The 23,044-nt window shown below is 32.6% G+C and overlaps 1 protein-coding gene across 1 annotated transcript in view; it reads left to right on the top strand.

Annotated features, from left to right (window-relative positions):
* Window positions 1-2,132: 2,132 nt before the first annotated feature.
* The window catches only part of LOC145259722 (alkyldihydroxyacetonephosphate synthase, peroxisomal-like), a 65,420-nt gene continuing 44,508 nt past the window's right edge, over window positions 2,133-23,044 (top strand). The window contains exons 1-4 of the mRNA XM_080117409.1: window positions 2,133-2,586; window positions 18,269-18,358; window positions 19,301-19,391; window positions 22,437-22,557. Coding sequence (XP_079973535.1) covers window positions 2,396-2,586; window positions 18,269-18,358; window positions 19,301-19,391; window positions 22,437-22,557 — 493 coding nt within the window. The 5' untranslated portion in view covers window positions 2,133-2,395. The remainder of the gene's footprint in view (window positions 2,587-18,268; window positions 18,359-19,300; window positions 19,392-22,436; window positions 22,558-23,044) is intronic.

Genomic DNA, 23,044 nt, shown 5'->3' with positions numbered 1-23,044 from the left:
ATGTGAAGCTTCCTCTCGGTAAACCACGGTGGGTCCCTGACTAGAACATGCAATAAATCGAGTTGATGGGTGATTTCACTGATTTCGATGACAATAAAATTTTTTTTTTTTTATTACATTTTCACCCCAAACAAGGCACATTGCCACTCAGGTGTAGGGGGCTACTATCAGGGTCAGCAACTACGGGGGCACTATGTAGGGATTTGGGCAGCAAGATGTCGGTTCACGTTGCACTTGAACTTCTGCATGTCAGTACAGTTAGGGAAGCATGATCCCGGAATGGAATTCCAGAGTCTAGCGGTTCTGGGGAAGAAACTACTGGAGTAGAAAGAACTTTTGCATCTAGGGATCTCTACTGTGTGGGGGTGGGATTTAGCTGCCTGTCGGGTTTGTCGAGGGTGTCTGCGTCGTGGGGGCACAAGTGTCTGCAGTTCGTCAGAGCATTCACCATTAAAATACTTGTAGAACAAGCAGAGGGATGCAACGTTTCGTCGATGGGACAGAGGCTGAAGCTTAGATGCCAGTTCAGGGCCTATCAGATTGGCGACTCTTTTTTTAACCTTGTCTAGGAGCGAGAGACTAGTAGTAGACGCACCAGCCCAGATGTGACAACAATACTCCATACATGGGCGAATGGTGGCCTTATAGAGATACAGGATATTTTCAGGTGTCTGTAGTTTTCTAGCACGGTAGAGAGAGCCTACCTTTTTTGAAGCGGCCCTGGCAATGTTTTCAATATAATTGTTCCAGCTCATGTTTCCTGTGAACGTTATGCCAAGCAGTTTGAAAGATGTACTCTCAGACAGGGAGTCACTGGCCATTGCTAAAATCATTGGAAGTGTGGAACATTCATTGATCATCATTCAATCCTGGGCAATATATGCACACAATTATTTATACAAAAACTATGTTACATATTTCAGATACGTGCCATGATTTCATTACAGTGGATTTGCTTTTTAAAAGGCTTTTAAAAATCCAAACAAATCATCAGCTACTCACGAAATGAAAAACAAATCGAAGACCGACGTTCAAAACGAAATCAGATCCACTGCAATGAAACCATAGTACGTCTCTGATATATCTAACATATAGTTTTTATATAAATAATTTGAATGGTGGACCTAAAGAATCTTACCCCTCTCTATGTTTTTTATTTTCATTTTTTCTTTTAATTTTTTTTAGCGAATTATTATTGAATGGGCACTAGTCTACCAGATTATCAACAAAAATGTAAAAAAAAAAAAAAAAAAAAAAAAAAGAAGTCAATACTTAAATATTTCAGTTTCTAATGCAACATTCTAGTAAATCGATCACCTATTTTAGAACCACTAGATTTTTTAGGCCAAATTTTGCGAATTTAGCTTTTTTAAAGTAATTTAGCCTTTTTTGAATTGCGCTTTTGAAAATAATCCACGAAAAAAGGTTAAACTACTTTTAAAAATGCTAAATTCGCGAAATTTGGCCTAAAAATATCGAGTGTTTCTAAAATAAGTGATCGATTTGACGTCAATTAACTAGAGCGTTGCATTGCATTAGAAATTGAGCAGCAGCACCGGCACCGCCTATAAATATATTGCTCTTTTCTTTTGATTGTTGTTGATAATCTGGTAGAAGATAATAATCCGCTGAAAAAATAAATAAATAAATAAAATAAGGCGCTAGTGCGTATTTCCAAGTTTAATTAAAGTTTTATGTTTTTTTTTTATTCAATTGTAAGGTTAAAGTATAGAATAGTTACAAAACACCCTCCCCTCCCCGTGTTAAGAATGGCTTTTTAAATAATAACGTTATTATTTCAGCACAGATCAATAAGTGCACTAGTACCACAAAATAAATAATAAAATAAAATAAATAATAAAATGATAAAATAAAAATAAAATAAATAACGTTATTATTTAAAAAGCCATTCTTAACATGGGGATGGGGAGGGTGTTTTGTACCTTACAATTGAATTAAAAATATATCATAAAACTTTAATTAAACTTGGAAATACGATTAAAAAAATAGCGCGTCCGCGTCACTCTGCAGTCTACTCTGCACTAGCACCAAAATTATAAAATACAATACAATATATAAAATATAATAAAATAGAGAGAGGGTGCAAGGCAAGATTCTTTAGGTCCGCCATTTAGATTTATTTGCGATCGAGCAGTTTACTAATTTCTTTTCAACGCATTCCGACGCTTTACACACACACACACACACACACACACTTTGGTTGGTATTAAATGACCCGATGAGATGTTGATGTTGATGTGCCGTGAAAAACAAACCAGCCAACAAACAAACAAACGAAACTCCCCGAATAAAACTCGGAATAACCGATCGCATTAACGAACGCCCGGTTTCATCATTCTCGCGATCTTGCGTTATTGAGTCGATATTAACAGCAATGGCTGACAAGGATGGTTTACGAGTGGCGAAGGAAAATAGCGAAACGGTGAACGAAATGCCGACGAAGGATGATGATAATGCCTCGGAAAAAACTGCAAGGAATGCTAATCTTGTCCAGGTGAAATACTGTAGTGATTCTCCAGAGAAAATGCAAATGGAACAAGAAGCACCGACGATCCCAAAACGCCGGTAAGAAATCATTTTTCAGCTCTTAAAAAGCGGAAAAATAAAATGCGTTTTTTTATTTTTATTATTTTAAATGAATAAATATTTTAAAAAGCGATTTAATGAAATAAAACAAAGAAATAGTTTTAAGGCGTAGAGAATAGTTCTCATTGCGGTTCCTATAATGTTATTTTACCTGTGTTTTTGTATTATTCATAAATATTAATTTGCGTTAAAGCTAAGGAACATATATAGGTCGATCCCCATGGCTGCCTCGATAGAATCCGGTAACAAGGAATTTCTCCAAGAAAAGTCCTCAGACGCTTGCTGCGGGCTTGTCAGACTAAAATCAAACATCATAAAAACGTATCCAATACAGAATAGTTTATTTATTTATCAAAATGGCAAATATGCAGTTAAGTTTGTAAGAATATCCTCTAACCATTGCATAATTAGAAGGGACAGCTTGTCAAATTACACCGTTTTCACTTAATGGTAACAAACAAGATGCTTGTTAAAAGTCGACAGATCGTTTTTTTTTTTTGGTTTGTTTTTGTTTTTAATATGTCGTTTAAGAAAACAATATTACGTACTTAATTATCATGCCGAAAATAGTTATATATCCAAAAAATCACGAAAATTAATCCAGTAGAAAGTTATTTATAGCTAAAAGTAATTTATACGGAAAATATCGTGAAATTGCATTTTTCGTAAAGAGTTCCCACACAGGGGACATAACTCTGAACACATTTTAGATTACTTGTTCATGGCTGCAATACTTGTTGTTTAGACATTTTCTTTTTACTAAAAACACAATAGCAGTTTTTCTACTCGATGAATTTTCGTATTTTTTTTGGATATATTACGATTTTCGACATGACAATTAAGTACATAACATTGTTTTTTGCTTCAAACGACAAATTAAAAAAAAAAATCCATCAGTCGACTCTATCTAACAAGCACTACAAACAATATTAAGATTGATTTTCTTTTTTTTTTTTTTTCATTTTATTCGTTTTATATTTTTATTTTATTTACGCTTAAAATGAAAATCAATATTGCGGATCGAGTAATAATAATTGATTTAGGAAAGGAAATATACCTTTTCTTATTTATCTAGTTTATTATTAAATAATGAGATGCAAAGAAATAAAACATTCTTTTTAAAATTTATAAACTTATTGTTTAATTTTTATTTACATGATTTGGAAATAATATAATTGTCATTAAGTATGTGTGTGTGTGTGTGGGGGGGGTCAAAGAAAATGAAACTAAATGAATCAATTGACGTTTATTTAGGTGACGTCAAAACGGTGTAATTTGCTAAGCTGTTCCTTTTAGTTATCTTCACAAACTAAACTGCATACCCCGCCCCTACTCCTATTAAGTCTTAATAGTAAATAAGAAAATTTTGGCTGAATATTTTGTATCGGATACATTTTTTTAAATTAATTTTTGGTGGACCTGAACGAGAATAATCCCCCCTCCCCTTATATTTTTTTTCTGTTCGTTTTTTTTTTTTTCCTGTTCGATTTCTTTTGCATTTTTTTTTCAGTTGATTATTATTGATTGGACACTAATATACCAGATTATCTCACAAAAAAAAAAAAAAAAAAAAAAAAAGTCAATATTTCGACATTTGAAAGGGGTGCTGGCTGGCTGCTCAGTTTTTAGTTATAACGTTATAGTAAATCGATCCCCCATTTTGTAAACAAGGAAGTGCATTGCATTATTGTGCTTTGTGTTATTTTATTTTTTCAAGCCCAGAAGTGAATTATTTTTAGTTTAGTTTTTTTCTTTCTTCGCTGGAAACACGTGAGAATTTAGAAGTAATATGGTTACCTCCGGAAGCCTAAGATGAGAAATAATGAAGAAACTTAATGAATCACCGAAACAAACAATATGCCCAGGAGAAACAATTAGGGTTTGTATTACTGTACACATAGATTCGAAAAAGTTGTCAAAAAGCAAATATATAACAAATAAATGTTATCAAAGGCAAGATAAGTTACTTTTATACCTAACTGGATAATTTTTTAGTGTTTTTATTTAATGTAAAATGTTTATTCGGCTTGAAAAACAGTGTTTACCACTGGCACCAGATTCTCTGTTGAACACGGTTTGGGAAAAGGAGTTAAAAATAAAAAAAAAAACTATACAAAATGCTGTTAGAAGCTGACATATATTCGGTGGGTTTTTAACTGTATTTTGTATAGTTTTTTATTTTTAACTACTTCTCCCAAAACTTACTGCGTTCAACAGAGAGTCTGGCGCCATTTGTAATTTTCAAACACATTGGTAAACACTGTATGTTTTTGAGCTGAATAAACATATTACATTAAATAAAGACACTAAAAAATTATCCAATTAGATAGAAAAGTAACTTATCTTGCCTTTGATAACATTCATTTGTTATATATTTGTTTTTTGACAACTTTTTCAAATCTATGTGTATAGTAATACAAACCTGGAAGGCTTTGTTAACTCTTTCACCAATTGAATGAACGCAAGACACAAAAAAATAGAATTTAGGACGGATGTTTAGGAAATTGACCCCCACCTCTAAATTCCACAATTTACACTTTTTTTTTCTTTTTTCACGTTAATATCGTTGATTGCAAACATAAATTTCAGATTCAAAAATAAATTTTGGCACTTCTGCATGACAGTTACATGAGGCGAATGTTTGTATTTTAGTTTCAAGAACCGCCGATAGATGTTGCTTGTCAGAGGTCGATAACTCTTCCTTTTCTAAAAGTTATTGCAAACTAAAATTATATTTTTATATCTGTGTATACAATGCTTGTGTACAAAAAAAAAATTATTCTTAAACTTTTATAAACGTTTCATGTTTTTTAAATTACTAGCAGTTCAGCCCAGCTTTGTTCAGATTTCAAATGTTTAGACCAAAAATTGTCTGAGTAATTTCGTAGAGACCACAGAGGGTAATTTTTTATAAGTTGGATCCAAATTTTGACCCCCTTAACATTTATTATTTTGGTCTCAAATCAAAAAAAAAAAGAAGTTTTACCCATGTCCAACATACCTACATCTAAAATTTCAAGTCTTTAGACACAAAATTGGCGGATAAATTTGGTAGAATCTGCAAAGATAAACTCTGTCAACTTCGATTTTTTGGCAGCCAAATTTTCGCTCCAAAATTGATTAAAATGCTTGCCGCATGTCTGAATACCCGTTATGTAAAAATTTTAAACGTTTAGACCCCAAATTGGCTGATTAGCTTGCTAGACATGCGCAAAGGTCAAATCTTCTAAACTTTGACCCCTTGGTAGCTTAAATTTTCGATCCCAAATTGATTTGTAGATTCAAAAAAGTAGTCACAAAACAAATATATAACAAATAAATGTTATCAAAGAACAGATAAATTACTCTTCTACCTATCTAGAAAAGTTTTTAGTGGTTTTACGCACTTTAAAACGTGTATCGGTTAAAAAAACATACAATGTTTATCGGTGGATTTGAAAAAGACAAATGGCGGTATGCTTGCTGTTGAACACAGTAAGTTTGGGAAAACGAGTTTAAACAAACAAATTATACAAAATACTGTTAGAAACTCACTCAATATATGCAACCGTGACATAGGTGGACATATATTCGATGGATTTCTAACAGTATTTTGTATAATTTTTTAGTTTGAACTCGTTTTTCCAAACTTACTGTATTCAACAGCGAGTATGGCGCCATTTGTCATTTTCAAATATATCAATAAAGACTATGATTTTGAAACCGATTACACGGTTTGAATTGTGTAAACTCACCATTTAAAAGAAGCTTCAAATAAAGTGCTAAAATGTTTTTAAAGATTTTTCACAGCATATGAACATAATGAAAATACAAGACTAAAATCATGTTTACATTATCAACGCTTTAAAACAACGTTGCTATGTAGTGATGTTTTTGAAGCCAAAAACATGCCCATATTTTAAAAATCTAGCAAAAATCAAATAAGCCATATTTTCCTGAAATTTTCGATATTTATTCATTTTTAAAAGAACTTGAATAATAAAATAAGGTTTCGTTAATTATATGAGAGGAAAAAATTTTTTTAGGTGTTCTACCCCCCCCCTCCATATTTCATGTTACGAAAATTAAACAAAATAAATGTAGGTCCATAAAAATTTCAACATTTTTTAAAGCTGAAAATATCAAATAATTTAAAAAATAATTTATATATATATATAACTACTTCATTTAATCACATAAATTATTATATGAAAGTATAAATTTATACGTAAACTTTAAGTATTTACTTCAACAGTGCTCAATATGCTACTACCTAGCTCTACCTGCGTATTGAGCACTGTTGAAGTAAATACTTAAAGTTTACGTATAAATTTATACTTTCGTATATTAATTCATGTAATTAAATGAAATAGTCATATATATATAACATTCCGTTATTTATTTCACTTACCTTCAAGTTGTAAATAAAATTGGACATAAAATCAATATTATTATGTTAAAAATAGTGTTGTACCGATTAATCGGAATCGGAAAAATCGGTAGTTTTTGGGGCATCAGAATTGGTATTGGAATCAGAAAAATTTGTTCTTAATTTCTGATTCCAAAACCGATTCTTTTAATATTTTATTATGTTAATTTTTCATTGCTGCTACCGTTGATAAATATTTATTCCTTTTAAACTATTAGTAAAACTAACCTCTATAGATCATGATAACATTAAAAGAAGATCTAAATTTATTTTATCTGCGTAAAATAAACAAAATAAATCTTGAAACTTTGCGAAAATTCGCTAGATAACCTTTAGAAGAATGCAGTTTATTTGCAGGGTATTGAAAACATTGTTTAAATTTAAAGAAATATTTTGTCAAGAAAAATAATATCAAACATTATTGCCAATTAAATCAAAAGTAGAATATAATAGTGTTGGATTTTGTCCGTCCCTCCCTTACTCGGCATTGGCAAATATGACAAGGAATGGCGAAAGGTGTGAAAAGGATTGGCCTTGAATTGAATTTGTAATGAACTCGTGAAATGTCATATTTTCTTTGATTCTTCCGGTATCATTTATGTTTATACTTAGGGGGCGGCACCAATGCCGTCTAGAGCCCACCAATCTTACTCCCCTGTATAAGACAATAAAAACCTAGACCACTAACTGAAAGTATTTGGGGGTAATTAACATCTTCGAATTTGGCAACATAAAATGTAAGTGTATTTTTAAATAACTATTTTAAAGATATTCAAAATGTGTTTCATGATTTGAAAATTAATTACCAGTATATTTTTACTTTATTTTTGTTTAATATTTATTTTAATATGATGACAAAGTTTGAATTGTTTTTTTCTTTGTTTTTTTGTAAAAGTCAAATATATTCTTTTGTTAGGTAGAGGTTTAACTTATCTTGCCTTTGGTAACATTTATTGGGTGGGTTTCTACTAGTATATTGTTTAATTTTTAATTTTTGAGTCATTATCGAGAGTTAAGTCGTATGTCGGCCTTTTTTCTTGTTCTCTCATAACATCGGGTGAACATAGTGACATTTCTTGGGTGCGTTTCTATCAGTACTTTGATTTCTGAGTTATTATCGAGGCTCGAATATGGCTTAAATAATATCACCATTTTTATTTTGTTTTAACTCAATAGACTTTACACTACCATTATTTTAAGTTAAAAAGCATTTTAAAATAAGTTAAAGTGCAAAAAAAGAAAATAAAAAATTATCCAGGCAGTTGAAAATGTAGCTTCACTTGTTTTTCGTAATATTTATCCCTTGTGTATTCATTTATTTCGCCCCCTTTTCTTCCTTTCTTATTCTGAAAAATCATCCACCAGACGAGAAACAAAAAAATAATAAATTTAAGAATTCATAGTGTCTGTTTTACAGGTAAATTTAACAGAAAATGAGTCTCCATATCCAAGTAATTCTAACGTTTAAGGACAGTTCACCAAAGATTGCTATAATATGTAAGTTACTGTGCGTTTGTGTATGTGGAAGGTTACTTTTTAAGTGATAATTTGCGGGGTTTTATGAACTTACCAGTTTAACTTAGAGTAAGTTGTAAAAGAATTTAATGAACAATCATAATAATATATAATGGTCTGAAAATGAAGACGATTTTACTTTAAATATATATACTAAGCTGATCCCACTCTCTAAATTTTAAATTAGTTGTCATAATTATAAAAAGATAAATAAATATAAAACGATTAGGAATTTAAAATAGAGGGTCAATTTCACAAATAAATTTAACGTAAAATGAGCTGCTTTTCCAAAACATTGTAGCGTGTTACCAATTTTAAATTATGTGCGCTTATTGGAGGAGGGGGTGTCTACTTTTTAAGCGATTACACATGGTTTTACAACGTCGGAAATCGAACTTAATTTAGTGGGAAACAATTTAGTTAACATCCATAAAGAATTAGAGTGGCCAGAAACGATGATCATTTTACGTTACATTTATATTTGAAACTGATCTCACACTCTAAATTCTAAAATGATCGCGGTACTTGTGCAGTTTACGTCCCCCATTAAAAAACGAAAATTAAAAAAAAAAAATTATATTCTACTTATCCGTTATGGAATGAAGTTCTCATAAAAATATTTCACTTAATTTCATCAAGTAGTTTTGTTCTTATTGCTAAAAGCATTCATTCGAGGCATTCGAAACAGTCAATCTAAACTACGCCATTTTGGTTGACATATAATGGATTACTTCCCTTTGATATCAATTAAGCGATTTATTAGAGAAATTTCATGTTCCCGAAATTGAAAACAAGCTTTAAAAACAAAACTACTTGATGAAATTAAGTGAATTTTTTTTTTAGGGGAACTTCATTCCATAACGGGTACGTAGAATATAATTGTTTTTTGAAATTTTCGTTTTTTAATGAGGGACGTAAACTGCACAAGTTCCATGATCGCTTTTCTTCCCGTCAATTTAAAAAAATGTTCTAACACGTAATCTATAAAAGTAATATTTCATTTTGGAATAGGGATTTAGGTGCGTGTTAATCTACAAAGTCGTTGTTGCTGTTGTCGTCATCATCATCATCATCACCATTTGCACTTCATTTTGTTTTTGTTTTGTTTTTTATAGCAAAGTAAATCAATTTAATAACCTACCAAATTTTTATAATTAAAATAAAATTTTAGTTCATTCATAGAGAGAAGGCACAGAAAGCTCACGCAATCTCACGTTAAAAATGTTTTTCTAAATAGTAACATTATTATTTAGAAATTCGGTCGTAACAATGAGAAGTGGCGTTGTTAAATATGTTGTCTTACATCGTTTTCTTATTTTGCCTACCAATCTTCGAATATTTTCAACTATTTAACTATATATATATTATAATATATAAAAATCGATAGAAGATTAATTCTAATAATATATATGAAATCTGCAAGAATTAAAATATCAAATTTAAGCGTACTTTACAACTGGGCTTTGCCGGGCGTTCATGCTAGCTTAGATAAATATTTTTGCAGTTTTAACAAGAACTACAATAATATCAGAGCATCTCCATTTACATTGAACATCTACAGAATGCCAACATCAGTATATTACATATGAATGAGTCCCCTGTGGAATTTCCTCAGGTCTTGCTAGTTAATAATAAATCTTTGTTATAATTTTGTTAGGTTGTAAGATTTACAGTTTAATGATTGATGATATTATAAATGGCGCTTCTACACTATCAAAACCAAATTTGGTAGTGTACTATTAGGACAAACTTTTGTAGTCGATAACTGGAGTTTTCAAATAAAAAAAACAACCGTTTCTGATTTTTTTTGTCAATTCTAATAAATTACAATGTTAGCTTCCAAATTATGCACTTAAAATTACCTGAATATTATTGAATTATTAAAAAAAAAACTTTAATCGTGTTAGCAGGTGAAAAATTGCAGCCATATTGTTTTTATAAAATAAATCGAAACAGAACATTACCTCCCTTTTGAACTCTCCTGTGTCTTACATGAGCAAATACGATCGTCTTCGCCAAATTCTATTTTTTATTTTCTTTAGTAAATAATTTTCTATCTTATTGATTTTCGTAATTTTTAGATATAATCATCTTAAAAATACAAAGAATACGTAGATACCATTGTTTTCATGTAAAATTCAATATTACGATTTCCGATTTTTTTTTTTTTTTTTCACATGGAAGTCACCACTTATCAAGGCCCAAAAGCCACTCGGGTATAAGGGTTATTGCGGGTACAGTAATCAGTGGAATAGTATCATAGTAATTGTTAGTATTGGAGATTTGATAAAGTGTCTTACTTAAGGGGGCGATTCATCAGGAATTTGTTTATGTTGGACTTGAAGACATCCAAGTTGTAGTTAGGAAGGAAACAGGCAGATGGAAGAGAGTTTTACTGGCGTGCACTTCTAAGAAAGAGGCTTTGTTCATGGAATCTACGTTTTGGTTTTGGCACAGTTAAAGAGTGGGGAAAATTTTTGACAGTGGTTTCAGCCAAACGGGTGTTTATCATGAAAGATTGGCAAGGGGGGACGAGGGATTGGAGCTCAGACGACCACTTGCCATGGCAGGTACGATAAAACAAAGACAGGCTTGCAACGTCTCTTCTGTGGGAGAGAGGTTGTAGGGAAGAGAAAAGGGCATCCCCCACTAAGCCACGAAGTCTATTTTGTACTCTGTCAAGGCAGGATAGGTTGTTTTAAGCAGCTCCTGCCCTGATGTGGTAGCAGTACTCCATTTCGATCTGCTAGTGTAGAAGCGCCTTATAAACATTTATATATCAAATATGAAATACGGTTTTACTAAATATGTACGACTGTTCATTTGGTTAATTACCGGTTTCCATACTTTTGTGTAGTAAAAAGAAACAAATTAGTTATGGTAGTGATCTACAAAAAGTTTACTTTTGGGGCAATAATATTTTTCAATCGGTTTTAATCTGGTGGTAAAATAGCTGGCAAGAGTCATGTTTATATTATAACTTAATATTATAAAAAAAAAAAATTTAAACACCATTAATTAAGAATCTATGTTGTAACAGAACATTTTGAAATAATGGAATTTTAATAGTTTTAATCTTTTAAAAATCAATCAACTTTTAGGAAGTTTCTTTTTCTTGGCAATTCAACTGATAATAGTATATACTAGCAGGACCTGTTAACCGGCGTTGCCTAGTGGAAGCATGCCCCCCTCCTTGTAAAAAATAACTTTGGTTGTTGTTGTTGGTCACCAATTCCCAACATCCTAATGTTAAGAATGGTTTTTGGAATAGACTCTCCCAACCTCCTCGTGTAAAGAACGTTATATGGAATAGACACAACAAACCTCGCCATGGTAAGAACGGCTTGCGGAATAGACAGCCCATTTTATGAGGTGAGGAGACTGTCAAAGTATTTACCACAAGTTCCAGCTTGATACATGTTGTCAGCATACCCACCCGCAAAGACTATAAACCGAAAAAAGTGGGTGTGAATGGCAGTGTCATGCGGAGAGAAGCACATTTTTATATCACATGCGTAGAACAGCAAATTACCTAATGCATGTCATTATATCTCAAAAACTACTTGTTTCCAATAAAGTTAAAATAGATTGTCTTATTCAGCAGAATCTAAAACCTATAGAAGTCATTAGTTTAAAGGAAATGGTGCAGTTGGTGTTTAGGTTAAAAAAAACAAAAACAAAAGTTAATATCTGAGCAGTGTGGAAAATGATTTGTGAAAAGAGAACTAAAAAAAAATAACTATATAAAAGGAAAAAATCCGAAACCAATATAGAACAAATAAGTATATCCGATTTCGATCAATTTAAATATATTTTGTTCAAATTTCAAAAAAATAAAGGGGGGGGGCGGAACAGGAACTAAAAAAATATTACCCCTCATATATTTTACAAAAACTGAATTTTATATCTAATTTCATTCTAAAATAAATAAGTTTCAGAATTTCATGAATATGTGACCATTAGTTGATTTTTGCTAGATTTATTAAACACGGGTATGTTTTCACATTCAGAATGCTTACTACATGGGAATGTTATTTTAAAGCGTCAATTAAGTAAACACGATTTTCGTCTCGCGATTTCATTATTTTCATACGATGAAAAAATTTTTTTGAAAATTATTACTAGTTTATTTTTCCCTTCTTCTTTTAAATGGTACAAATTTATATTGATAATATTAACTTACAATAAAACGACAATTGTGTTACATATAGGGGGGGGGGTTAATTCTGTGGTGAATTTTTGAGGTGCCTATTAATCTATCATAATCCTACCCCGTTATTTTTTTTGTATTTTAAATTAAATATTAATCTGCATTAAAGCTAAGGTGCTTATCTGTCGCCATGCCGCACTAAAATCTGGTAACTAGTTACGAAAAACAGCTGAAAAAGCAACCACATATAATTAAACTTGGGTTCATGAAACATGAAAATGAGCAATAAAAAAAATTTGATTTGTGTGTTGCATTTTTTAAAATGTTTTTTGTATTGTTTTATCGATATCTACATTTTCCAAGAAAAGACATCGGGTTGGTAAAATTTTGGCAGAATAGGGATCGTGGTATTTTTTTTTAGCCAGGATTTTCAACATAAATTCAATTTTAGTACTTATACAGAGAAGCTACCATGCTGAAATAATAACTTTATTATTAAGAAAACCAGAGAAGGTGTTTTGTAATTATTCTGTACTTTCAGGTTACCTAACAATTTAATAAAAAAGACATTGTAAAACTCGAATTTAACTTACGATATATATATATATATATATATATATATATATATACACTAGCAGTTCAGCCTGCCTTTGCTCAGGCCCTATGTACTGTTCATAACTTGCCCTACATGTGAATACACTTTATGTAAGATGTCAAATGTTTAGACCAAAATTTGTCTGAGTAATTTCGTAGAGACCAAAGAAGTCATTTTTTTAAACTTTGACCCCAATTTTGACCCTTTAGTATTTATGATTTTGGTCTCAAATCAAAAAGTTTGACTCATGTCCAACATACCTACATCTAAAATTTCAAGTCTTTAGACCCAAAATTGGCAGAGGAATTTGGTAGAGTCTGCAAAGGTCAACTCTTTCAACTTTGACCTTTTGGCAGCCAAATTTTTGCCCCAAAATTGATTAAAATGCTTGCCGCATGTCTGAATACTCGTTATGTATAAACTTCAAATGTTTAGACCCCAAATTGGCTGAGTAGTTTGCTAGACACCACAAAGGTAAAATCTTTTGAACTTTGATTCCTTGGCAGCTCAAATTTTCCACCCAAACTGATTAAAAAGCTAGCCTTATCTCTGAATACCCTTTATGTAAAATTTCAAATGTTTAGACCAAAAATTAGCTGAGTAATTTGGTAGAAACCACAGAGGTCAAATTTTTAAAAACTTAGTATTTATTTTTTTGATTTCAAATAAAATTATAAAGTGTGATCCATGTCAAAGTAACCTACATCTAAAATTTTAAGTGTTTAGACCCAAAATTGGCGGAGGAGTTTGGTAGAGTTTTCAAAGGTCAAATCGTTGAACTTTGACCCCTTGACAGCCAAATTTCTGGCTGAAAACTGATTAAAAAGATTTTCCCAAATCTCAATACCCCTTATGTCAAATCTCGAGTCTCTAGACCGAAATTTGACAGAGTAGTTTGGTAGGGAAATGTACACACACACACATTTTCACTTTTATACTAGCCTGGGAGCCCGGCATTGCCTGAGTGTTTGGAGGTGTATGTTGAGCAAAAAAAAAAAATTAAAAAGTGGTAGTAGGAAGGCCGGCTCGAACTCGAAGGAGAAAAAGAACGGGAAAAAAACGTGACGTCTTTGCTGTTATGACCACCACCAAACTGGAAGTGACGTAGGTTTAAATTAAGGCTAGACAATCGAAAAGAGAGGACGACTTTCAAAAATATCGGTGAAAAAAGCAACTCATCCCTGTAGAAAAGTGCCCAGTTGAAGGTGAAGAAATGTTTTTAGCCAATTTTTCGATATTTGCCGTCTGAAAGGTCAAGCTTCAAAACAATACTGATCTTGTGAAAATCCATCGCCTGTCGGGGCAGATGTGCAAACATATATACATACATTTATATATTGGTAGCTCAAATTTTCGACCCAAACGATTACAAAGCTTGCCCTATCTCTGAATACCCTTTATGTAAAATTTCAAATGTTTAGACCAGAAATTGTCTGAGTAATTTGGTAGAGATTGCAGCAATCAATTTTTTTTTTTTTTAACTTTGACCCCTATTATGACCCCCTTAACATTTGTTGTTTTGGGCTCAAATCAAGTTATTAAGTTAGATCCATGTCCAAGGAACCAATATCTAAAATTTCAAGTGTTTATACCCAAAATTGTCGGAGTTTGGAAGAGTTCTTAAAGGTCAAATAAGTGAAAATGTCTGTGTGTGTCTGTCAAAACTTTTTCAGTATTAAAACATTTCATTGTTGTAAACACAAAACAAACACTTTTGCTTCAAGTATTTTCAGTAGAAAACTTTTGGGCTGGGGAGGCTGTCTAGAAAGAAATCGATTTTGTCCCTTTTGTAAAAGAATAGTGAGCTGAGGAAGTTGTCTAGTGCGTACATATTCTAAGTAAATAAATGTCAAAGTTGGATCCATTTTGTGCACTAATGGTAAAGCGAAAACATCCTATTTCAATTTAATTTAACTTTACGAAATAGAAGTACTGTTCTTGTTTTGTTTTTTTGTTTTTTTTGTTTTTTTTACACAGTGGTCACAACTTATCAAAGCCCGGAAGTCACTCAGGGATAAGGGTTATTGCAAGTACTGTTAAGTGTTGAGATATTATGTTGAACAAAGATGGCGGCACTAAATCAAATCGGCAAAGAATCAATGCAGTCACGATCTCGAGTGTTGAATAATTCTTAATAACAAAGATGGCGGCGAAGAATCAATGTAGCCACGATTCAGTCGTTACAAGACAGAGATTGACAGCAAGCTGAATTGAATCCCAAATTCAATATTTTTCTAACAAAGTTGTAGGCTTCTGAGTGGTTGATTGTCCTAACCGTAAGTTATAAGTAAGATCGTCGGAATCATTTTGGTCATACCTTTATTGGCAATCAAAAACATTTTAACAAGCATCATCTTTTTTTTTATTTGTTCAGTATCTTATTGAGTACTAGAAGAACCTTGGAAAATTCTGCATAAAGAGAAATATATTTAATCAACGAATATTTTTACTATTACACAAAAGGATACATTTGTGTATGTGTTTCCATTCCGTATGAACTTGAAAATGGCTAGGCTGATTTTTATGAAATTTCACACAATGGTACTTTGTGTGCCTGGCAGTGTTCTTAGATAGGTTTTGTGTTGGAATGTCTCCAATAAGTATTGATAATAGAAATAATCCGACGAAAGAAGAAACAGGCGATTTTGACCAAAGTTAACACCTTATACAGCCTAACATCGCAAATGCATTAGAGAAGTTTTATTACCACACAAGCAAAAGGCCCGACGTATAAAATCAACAATAGGATATGACAGGGGTGTGTTTGAAAAGTATTTCTGTTTAAAGCACAACTGGAGCAGGACACTTGACTTTTGCATTTTAAACTTAAATTTAAGCCATAATATATATATATATATAAATAATTTTATAAACTCAATAATAGTTTCTCTACAGTGCAATGTAGATTACAAGTATTGTGGACTAAGTCATTGCAGGGAGGCATGTGAAGCTTCTTTCCGCTACACTGCAATGGGTCCCCAACTTGAAATAACCAGGGAACGCATAGAATCACAGAAGACAGAAACTCAGGATTTCTGGAAAATTGATGATAGTGTAGTGAATAAAGGGCAATCAGTAATTCCCCCACCGTCCAACAACCAGAACGTTGCATACATGACAACCGAAAAGGCGGAACTGCTTGCTCAGCAATTTGCTCCAACTCCACTCTAGAGCCAACAAACAACTCTCTCCCAAATTTCCCTATGCGGATGGAAGCCACAACTGATGATCTGAAAACCAATCCTTCTCATGTCTGTGATATCATAAAAACTTAGACACCTCCAAGGCGTGTGGACCTGATCTCATTCCTGCTATACTAATTAAGAAATGCTCAGCTGAACTAGCTCCCATACTTTCCAAGCTCTACAACAAATGCCTTGCTGAATCCTGCTTTCCTAATATCTGGAAGATGGTCTCTGTGGAACCAGTGTACAAAAATTTGGGGGGAAGGTCCCTCTCAATTATCGTCCTATCAGTCTCCTTCCACTCTTCGCTAAAACCTTTTGAGATGCTAATCAATCAAGCACTAGTCCACCACCTTGCAAAAGCTAATCTTTTTTCTGACAAACAGTATCGATTTAGGTAATGTCGTTCTACTGCAGATATTTTAACGGTCATCTCTGAACGCATGTAACATGTACTGGATAAGGCGAGTGAAGCCAGGGCTGTAATCCTCGATATATTCAAGGCCTTTGATGAAGTCCAGCATGAAGGGCTTCTAATGAAAATTAAATCATACAGTATAACTGGACGAATACTAAATATAATTAGATCCTTCTTAGACAATAGGACCATCCAGGTTGTCATTGATGGACGTTCATCTGAGCAGCAAAACATTAATGGGAAAGTGCCTCAGGGGTTTATCCTTGGACCACTATTATTCCTGATACTCATCAATCGATGATCTCCTGATAATATTGTGTCCGAGATGGGTATATTGGCTGATGATACAACATTCTATAACATACATGAGGGAAGAATGGATGTACATAAATCTAAGACAATGGCTGAATCCTTAGAAAATGACCTCCAGACTATAGTTGGATGGGGACATTTAATATTAGTAAGACTAAGCTGCTCTCCTTTAACAATTATGAGAAGCCTCTCTAACCACTGATATCCATGATAAATAACTCCCTACCCAAGAATTCTTCCTTCAAACTCCTCGGCTTAACATTCACAAGAAATATGAACTGGAACAAATACATTGAGGACATCGCAAAGGCTGCTGCAAGGAAGGTGGGATCCTTCTATCGTGCTAGAAAACTACTCACACTTGAGAGCATCCATACCTCTAGAAGGTCACTATTCGCTCATGCATGGAGTATTGTTGCCACATCTAATGTTGCTGCATTAGTGCACGAGTCTTTCCCTCTTGGATAGGGTCCAAAAAAGGTCTCCAATCTAATAGGTCCCACTTTGACAACGAGGCTCCATCTCCTGTTTCATCGCCGCAATGTTGCATCCCTGTGCCTGATTTACAAGTATTTTAATGGAGTGTGCTCTGATGAACTTGTTGCACTTGTGCCCCCTCGACATACATATCCCCCGACAAATCCACTTAGCAACAAAATCAGACCCCTTCACTGTTGAGGTCCCTAAATGTCGGAAAGTTTTCTACTCTAATAACTTCTTCCCTTGAATGGCTAGACTTTGGAATTCCCTTCCTGCTACCTGCTTCCCAAATTGTACTGATATGCAGAAGTTTAAATGTAATGTAAACCAACATCTTAATCTGTCTTAGGCATCGTCCTTTACATCCAGGTGGCAATATGCCTTGTTTGGGGTGAAGATGAAAAAAAAAAAAAAATTCTGAAGAATACATATCATAGTATTTATAAAAAAAGACTGAGACTAGCAACATCACATCTGTGAGAGAGAAGGTGAAGAAGAGAAGGTGAAGAAGAGAAGGTGACGCCAATCAAATTACATTTACTATTTGATACATTTTTTTCCATTTTATTTGATTGTAATTTTTATTTTTATTTTTCAGGCAAGAACTTCTCAAGTGGAATGGTTGGGGATTTAAGGATTCCAAATTCATTGTGAATAAAGCTGGTCAAGTGGAGTTTACAGGAGAACGGTCAGTAGTTCTGAGACGATTCGGTTATTTTCTATCTTTGAAAAAAGCTTGATTTGCTACAAAAAACCCCAAAAAATCTGGTTCTTGTCCAGAATCCCTTCTTCATGGAAAAAAACACAAAGGAAAATCTGTATAATGTATGTACCCATGACAAAACGAAAATATTGTAGACTAAAAATCACGTAAATTGATCAAGTAGTTCTTGTGTGTGTGGCGTGTTTACTCGGTTGGTTGAGTGCTTGCCTCACATTGGGATATGTACACAACTGGTCAACTAGTATATGGTCTGCAACAAAAGAAGAAAATCGATTTTCATCAAATGGAAATGGAATAATGTCGTCTTTTCTAGAACAACAATTTTGTTGTTTTACCCTGCACATTTTTGCATGATTTTTCACAGTATTAATGCCGTTTATGATTGCAGTTTTGATAAAATTCCTAGACAGTTAACCATTTTAGCATGGCCCTGTTTTTATTGGTTACATGATTTGTTCTCCAAATAGTTGCCAGATAAAATGGAAATAAGTTCTACTCTTATGACAGCCATGCATATCTCTATGATGTGTTTTTCCTCATAATTTATTTTTATTTCAATTGTTTTTAGGGACTTTAATGTGGGAACTTTAATGAGTATCTAATCTTAAAACTCCAAACAAGACCGCATCATGTCTTCACATTAGAACAAGAATCGTCAATGATGTGCTGGCTTGACATAAATGTTTTTCAAAATTTGTTGATTTTAAATAGTAAATTAATTTAATTTTTTTTTTTTTTTTTATTAAATTCTACTCTTATTTTTGATATTTTTTTGGTGTATACTAATATTTTTCACTAACAAGTAAGTTTTCCGGTTATTTTATTTTAAACTGTCATATTTTGCATGTATATGGATATAAATAAGCACCAAAATATTTTCTTATTCATTTTTTTTTTTCAATTCAGTTACCGCCTTAGTAAACAAGTTTTACCTCATCTGAAGGATTTCATGATGAAAACCTGTGGTATTAGTTTGGAACACAAAATAACTGCACAGGTAAGCATGATGAAATAATTACATTATAGTATAGAAATACTAGCTATACCGACCCGGCATTGCCCATCAGTTCTTTTTTATTTTATTTTATTTTTTTAATGCTAAATTATTACAGTATCATTGGCCATTAAATTATCAATTAAATCGAATAACTAATTGTGTCAAAAGATTATTTTAATCTCTATCTTCAAAATTAATGAATGTAACTTTTAATTTATTTTAATAGATCAGGATCCTCTTCCCCCACCCCTTTTCCAATTTGTTTCCAATGATGAAATAATTATATTAGAAATACTAGCTGTACTGACCCGGCATTGACCAGAGGTTGTGCTTTTTTCTTTTTTTTTTTTTTATATAATACTAAATTTGATTAATATGGTATCTTTTAGCCATTGAATTATTAATTGAATCAAATTGTTATAAAACTATAACTAATTGTGTTAAAATATTGTTTTAATCTCTAAGCCAAATACGTCCAAGGATGGAATACTGCTGCCATATCTGGGCAGGAGCTGCTAAAAACAGCCTATCCTGCCTTGACAGAGTACAAAACAGACTTCGTGGCTTAGTGGGGGATGCCCTTTTCTCTACCCTGCAACCTCTCTCCCACAGAAGAGACGTTACGAGCCTATCCTTGTTTTATCGTTATTTCCATGGCAGGTGCTCGTCTGAACTCTAATCTCTGGTCCCCACTCGCCAATCTTTCATGAAAAACACTCGTCTAGCCGAATCCACTGTGAAAAATTTCCCCCACTCTTTATCTATGCCTAAATCAAAACGTGGATTCCATGAACAAAGCTTCTTTCTTAGAACTGCACGCCTGTGGAACTCTGTTCCGTCTGCCTGCTTCCCACCTGACTACAACTTGGATGTGTTCAAGTCCAACGTTAACAAATTCCTAATGAACCGCCCCCTTAAGTAAACACTTCATCAAATCTCCACACTAACGTAATGTACTTGCAATAACCCTTATCCCTGAGTGGCTTCCGGGCCTTGATAAGTGGTGACCACTGTGTAAAAAAAAAAAAAATTTATAAAATTAATAAATGTAACTTTTAATATGTTTTAATAGATAAAGATTCCTCTTCCTATTTTCTTTCTCCGATCTGTTTCCAATGTTACCTTGACCTCTTAAGGTCACCCTTACCCACTTACATATTTGTAGCTTTATATACGCAACTAATGTTCATTCGTAGATCTATTAAGCAAAGCCATTTACACATGTATATTTTACAGACTTAAAATGGTGGACAAAAAATGTGATGTTAATTTTATTTTTATTTCGGACTATTAGTCTCATCTTTATTAGTTGTTGTTTTTGTTTTTTTTTATTTTTTTATTGGTTCACAACGTTTCGGCCAACTTCCTCTGGCCTTCGTCAGGTGGTAACTGCGACGGATAGGAACTTCGAATCTCCTAACTGCATTCTTAGCCATCACTGCCATCCGTAGTTGTTGTCGTCTCACCACATTTTTGACCAATTACCTCTGGTACGCTTTGGGTGGGATTGAAACCGCTATCTTCAGAATGCAGTTAGGAGATTCGAACTTCCTATCCGTCGCGGTTACCGCCTGACGAAGGCCAGAGGAAGTTGACCGAAACGTTGTGAACCAATAAAAAGATAAAAAAAAAAAAACAAAAACAACAACTCATAAAGATGAGACTAATAGTCCGAAATAAAAATAAAATTAACATAAAATGCTCATCTCAAAATAAAAAAAAAAAAAAAATTCCAATTAAGGAATAATATATATACAAAAAATGTGATGTTATGTAACTTTTTAGCTTCCGGTCATTAACTAAAATATGAGTTTAAATTTGAAAGTGCATTTGGTGCTACTCCTTAAATCCCCGCCAGAGAAAAAAAAAAATCTTTATGTTGTACGTACCCATGATGGAAAGAAAATATCATAAACCAAAAATCATGTAAATTGATCAAATAGTTTTATTTTTATAAAGAAACTCATTTTTAAGAGATTAATGGCAATTTGTAGATTTCCGCCCTCCCCATGTTAAGAATAGCTTTCTAAAATCTTAGAAAAGTTTGAATTATTTGGAATTACCTCCTTTGTCATGCAAAATGACATCGAAAGATTGATTTGATTTTCTTTTTTTTTGCTTCTAAATAGAACTCATTGATCAGTTTATGTCTTTTTGTCACGAGTAAATACCCCATGAAGATATTGCTTTGTTTTTTGGGGTATTTTTGTTTTTTTTCATAGTGGTGGTGGGAGTGGGGGACTTTCACTGCACATTTTTATTGTTTCATGCACAGGATGACCAGATGCACGTGAATATGGACTGCTTCCAGTGCAGCAGCAGATGAATTAGTATAAATAAAAATTAACAACAAAAAAAATTAGTGCTTATTTAGAATTGCAGTAGAACCCTGGGATACAGCATTAATCCGTTCTGGGGTTGGGATCGTAAAGTGAAATCGTTGTATGGCAGGGACTAAGCAAAATTTTATACAGTACATATAAAAAATTAGTAACAAAATTCAGTACAGTATATAATACACATCTATATAACCAAATAACATTATAAATAACACCATTAGGCGGGGCAAATACTGTAACCAGGGCCAGAAAAATATTGTATTCCACATCGTAACCTGAAAAAAACGTATCCCGGGGTCACTGTATCCTGGGCTTCTACTGTATACTTAATTAAAAAACAAAAATGCAGAAAAATCTTTTGATATACATATTTGTCACATAACAAAAATGTCATATTCCAAAAATTACGTAAATTGATCACATAGTTTTTTTGTTGTTTTTTTTTTAAATTAAGAAAATCAAATTTTACAATTTTTACCAATTTTAAAAATGTTTAAATTATTTTGAATACAAACAAAATCTCTGTAGATGAATTAAATTGTCGCACCTATGTGATTTTCAGAATATGACATCTTAGTTACATACATCATAAAGATTTTTATGTATTTTTTCTTTTTTTTTTTAATTAAGTGCAATTCCAAATAAGCACCCCAAAAATCTGACATTTTAATTTATAAACAATTAATTTCTTTCTTTATTTTTTTAGCCAGAAATAACAGCTGCGGATATTCCACCGCCAATCAAGAACAAAGAATTTATCAGCCATTTACGAAGGACAGGAATTAGTTATTCAGACGATTGTCAAGATCGATTGTTCCGAGCGCATGGTAAGAAATTTTCAATTTATTTTCTATTGACAGTATTTTTCAATTAAGATTGAAAATTCACTTTTTAAATTTTACACCAAACACCCCATTTCTTTCTTTTTTTTTTTTTTTTTTTTTTTTTTTTTTTTTTTTTTTAAATTTTTGGAAACAGAGAAACATTTTACTTGATGACAGTTTCCTGTTTGGAATTCAGAAATAAACGAACAATGTTTGTCAGAAAACAGTCTGATCATTTTTATCCATTTAGGGTTTGACGGAACTTTTAATTTCACTAGTTTAATCACATTGGAATCGGTCATTAAGAAAATTTGTAAAGAAGTCATTCCAGCCTTCAACTTTTTTTTTTTTTTTTTAAATATTTCATTAATGAAGCAAGCAAACAATAAAATGGTTGGCATTTTGGGGGTTGGCGGTAGCTCCACTTGGACTCAAAACCAGGGTGTGCCAAGTTCAAATCTTGTTCGTTCCACAGAAACACTTGACCTTG

This window comes from Euprymna scolopes, chromosome 35 (assembly GCF_053919585.1).
Source record: "Euprymna scolopes isolate OS-2025 chromosome 35, ASM5391958v1, whole genome shotgun sequence".
Taxonomy (NCBI): Eukaryota; Metazoa; Mollusca; class Cephalopoda; order Sepiida; family Sepiolidae; genus Euprymna; species Euprymna scolopes.
The sequence above is the reverse complement of the archived record's forward strand: the minus strand, read 5'-3'. Positions and strand labels throughout refer to the sequence as shown.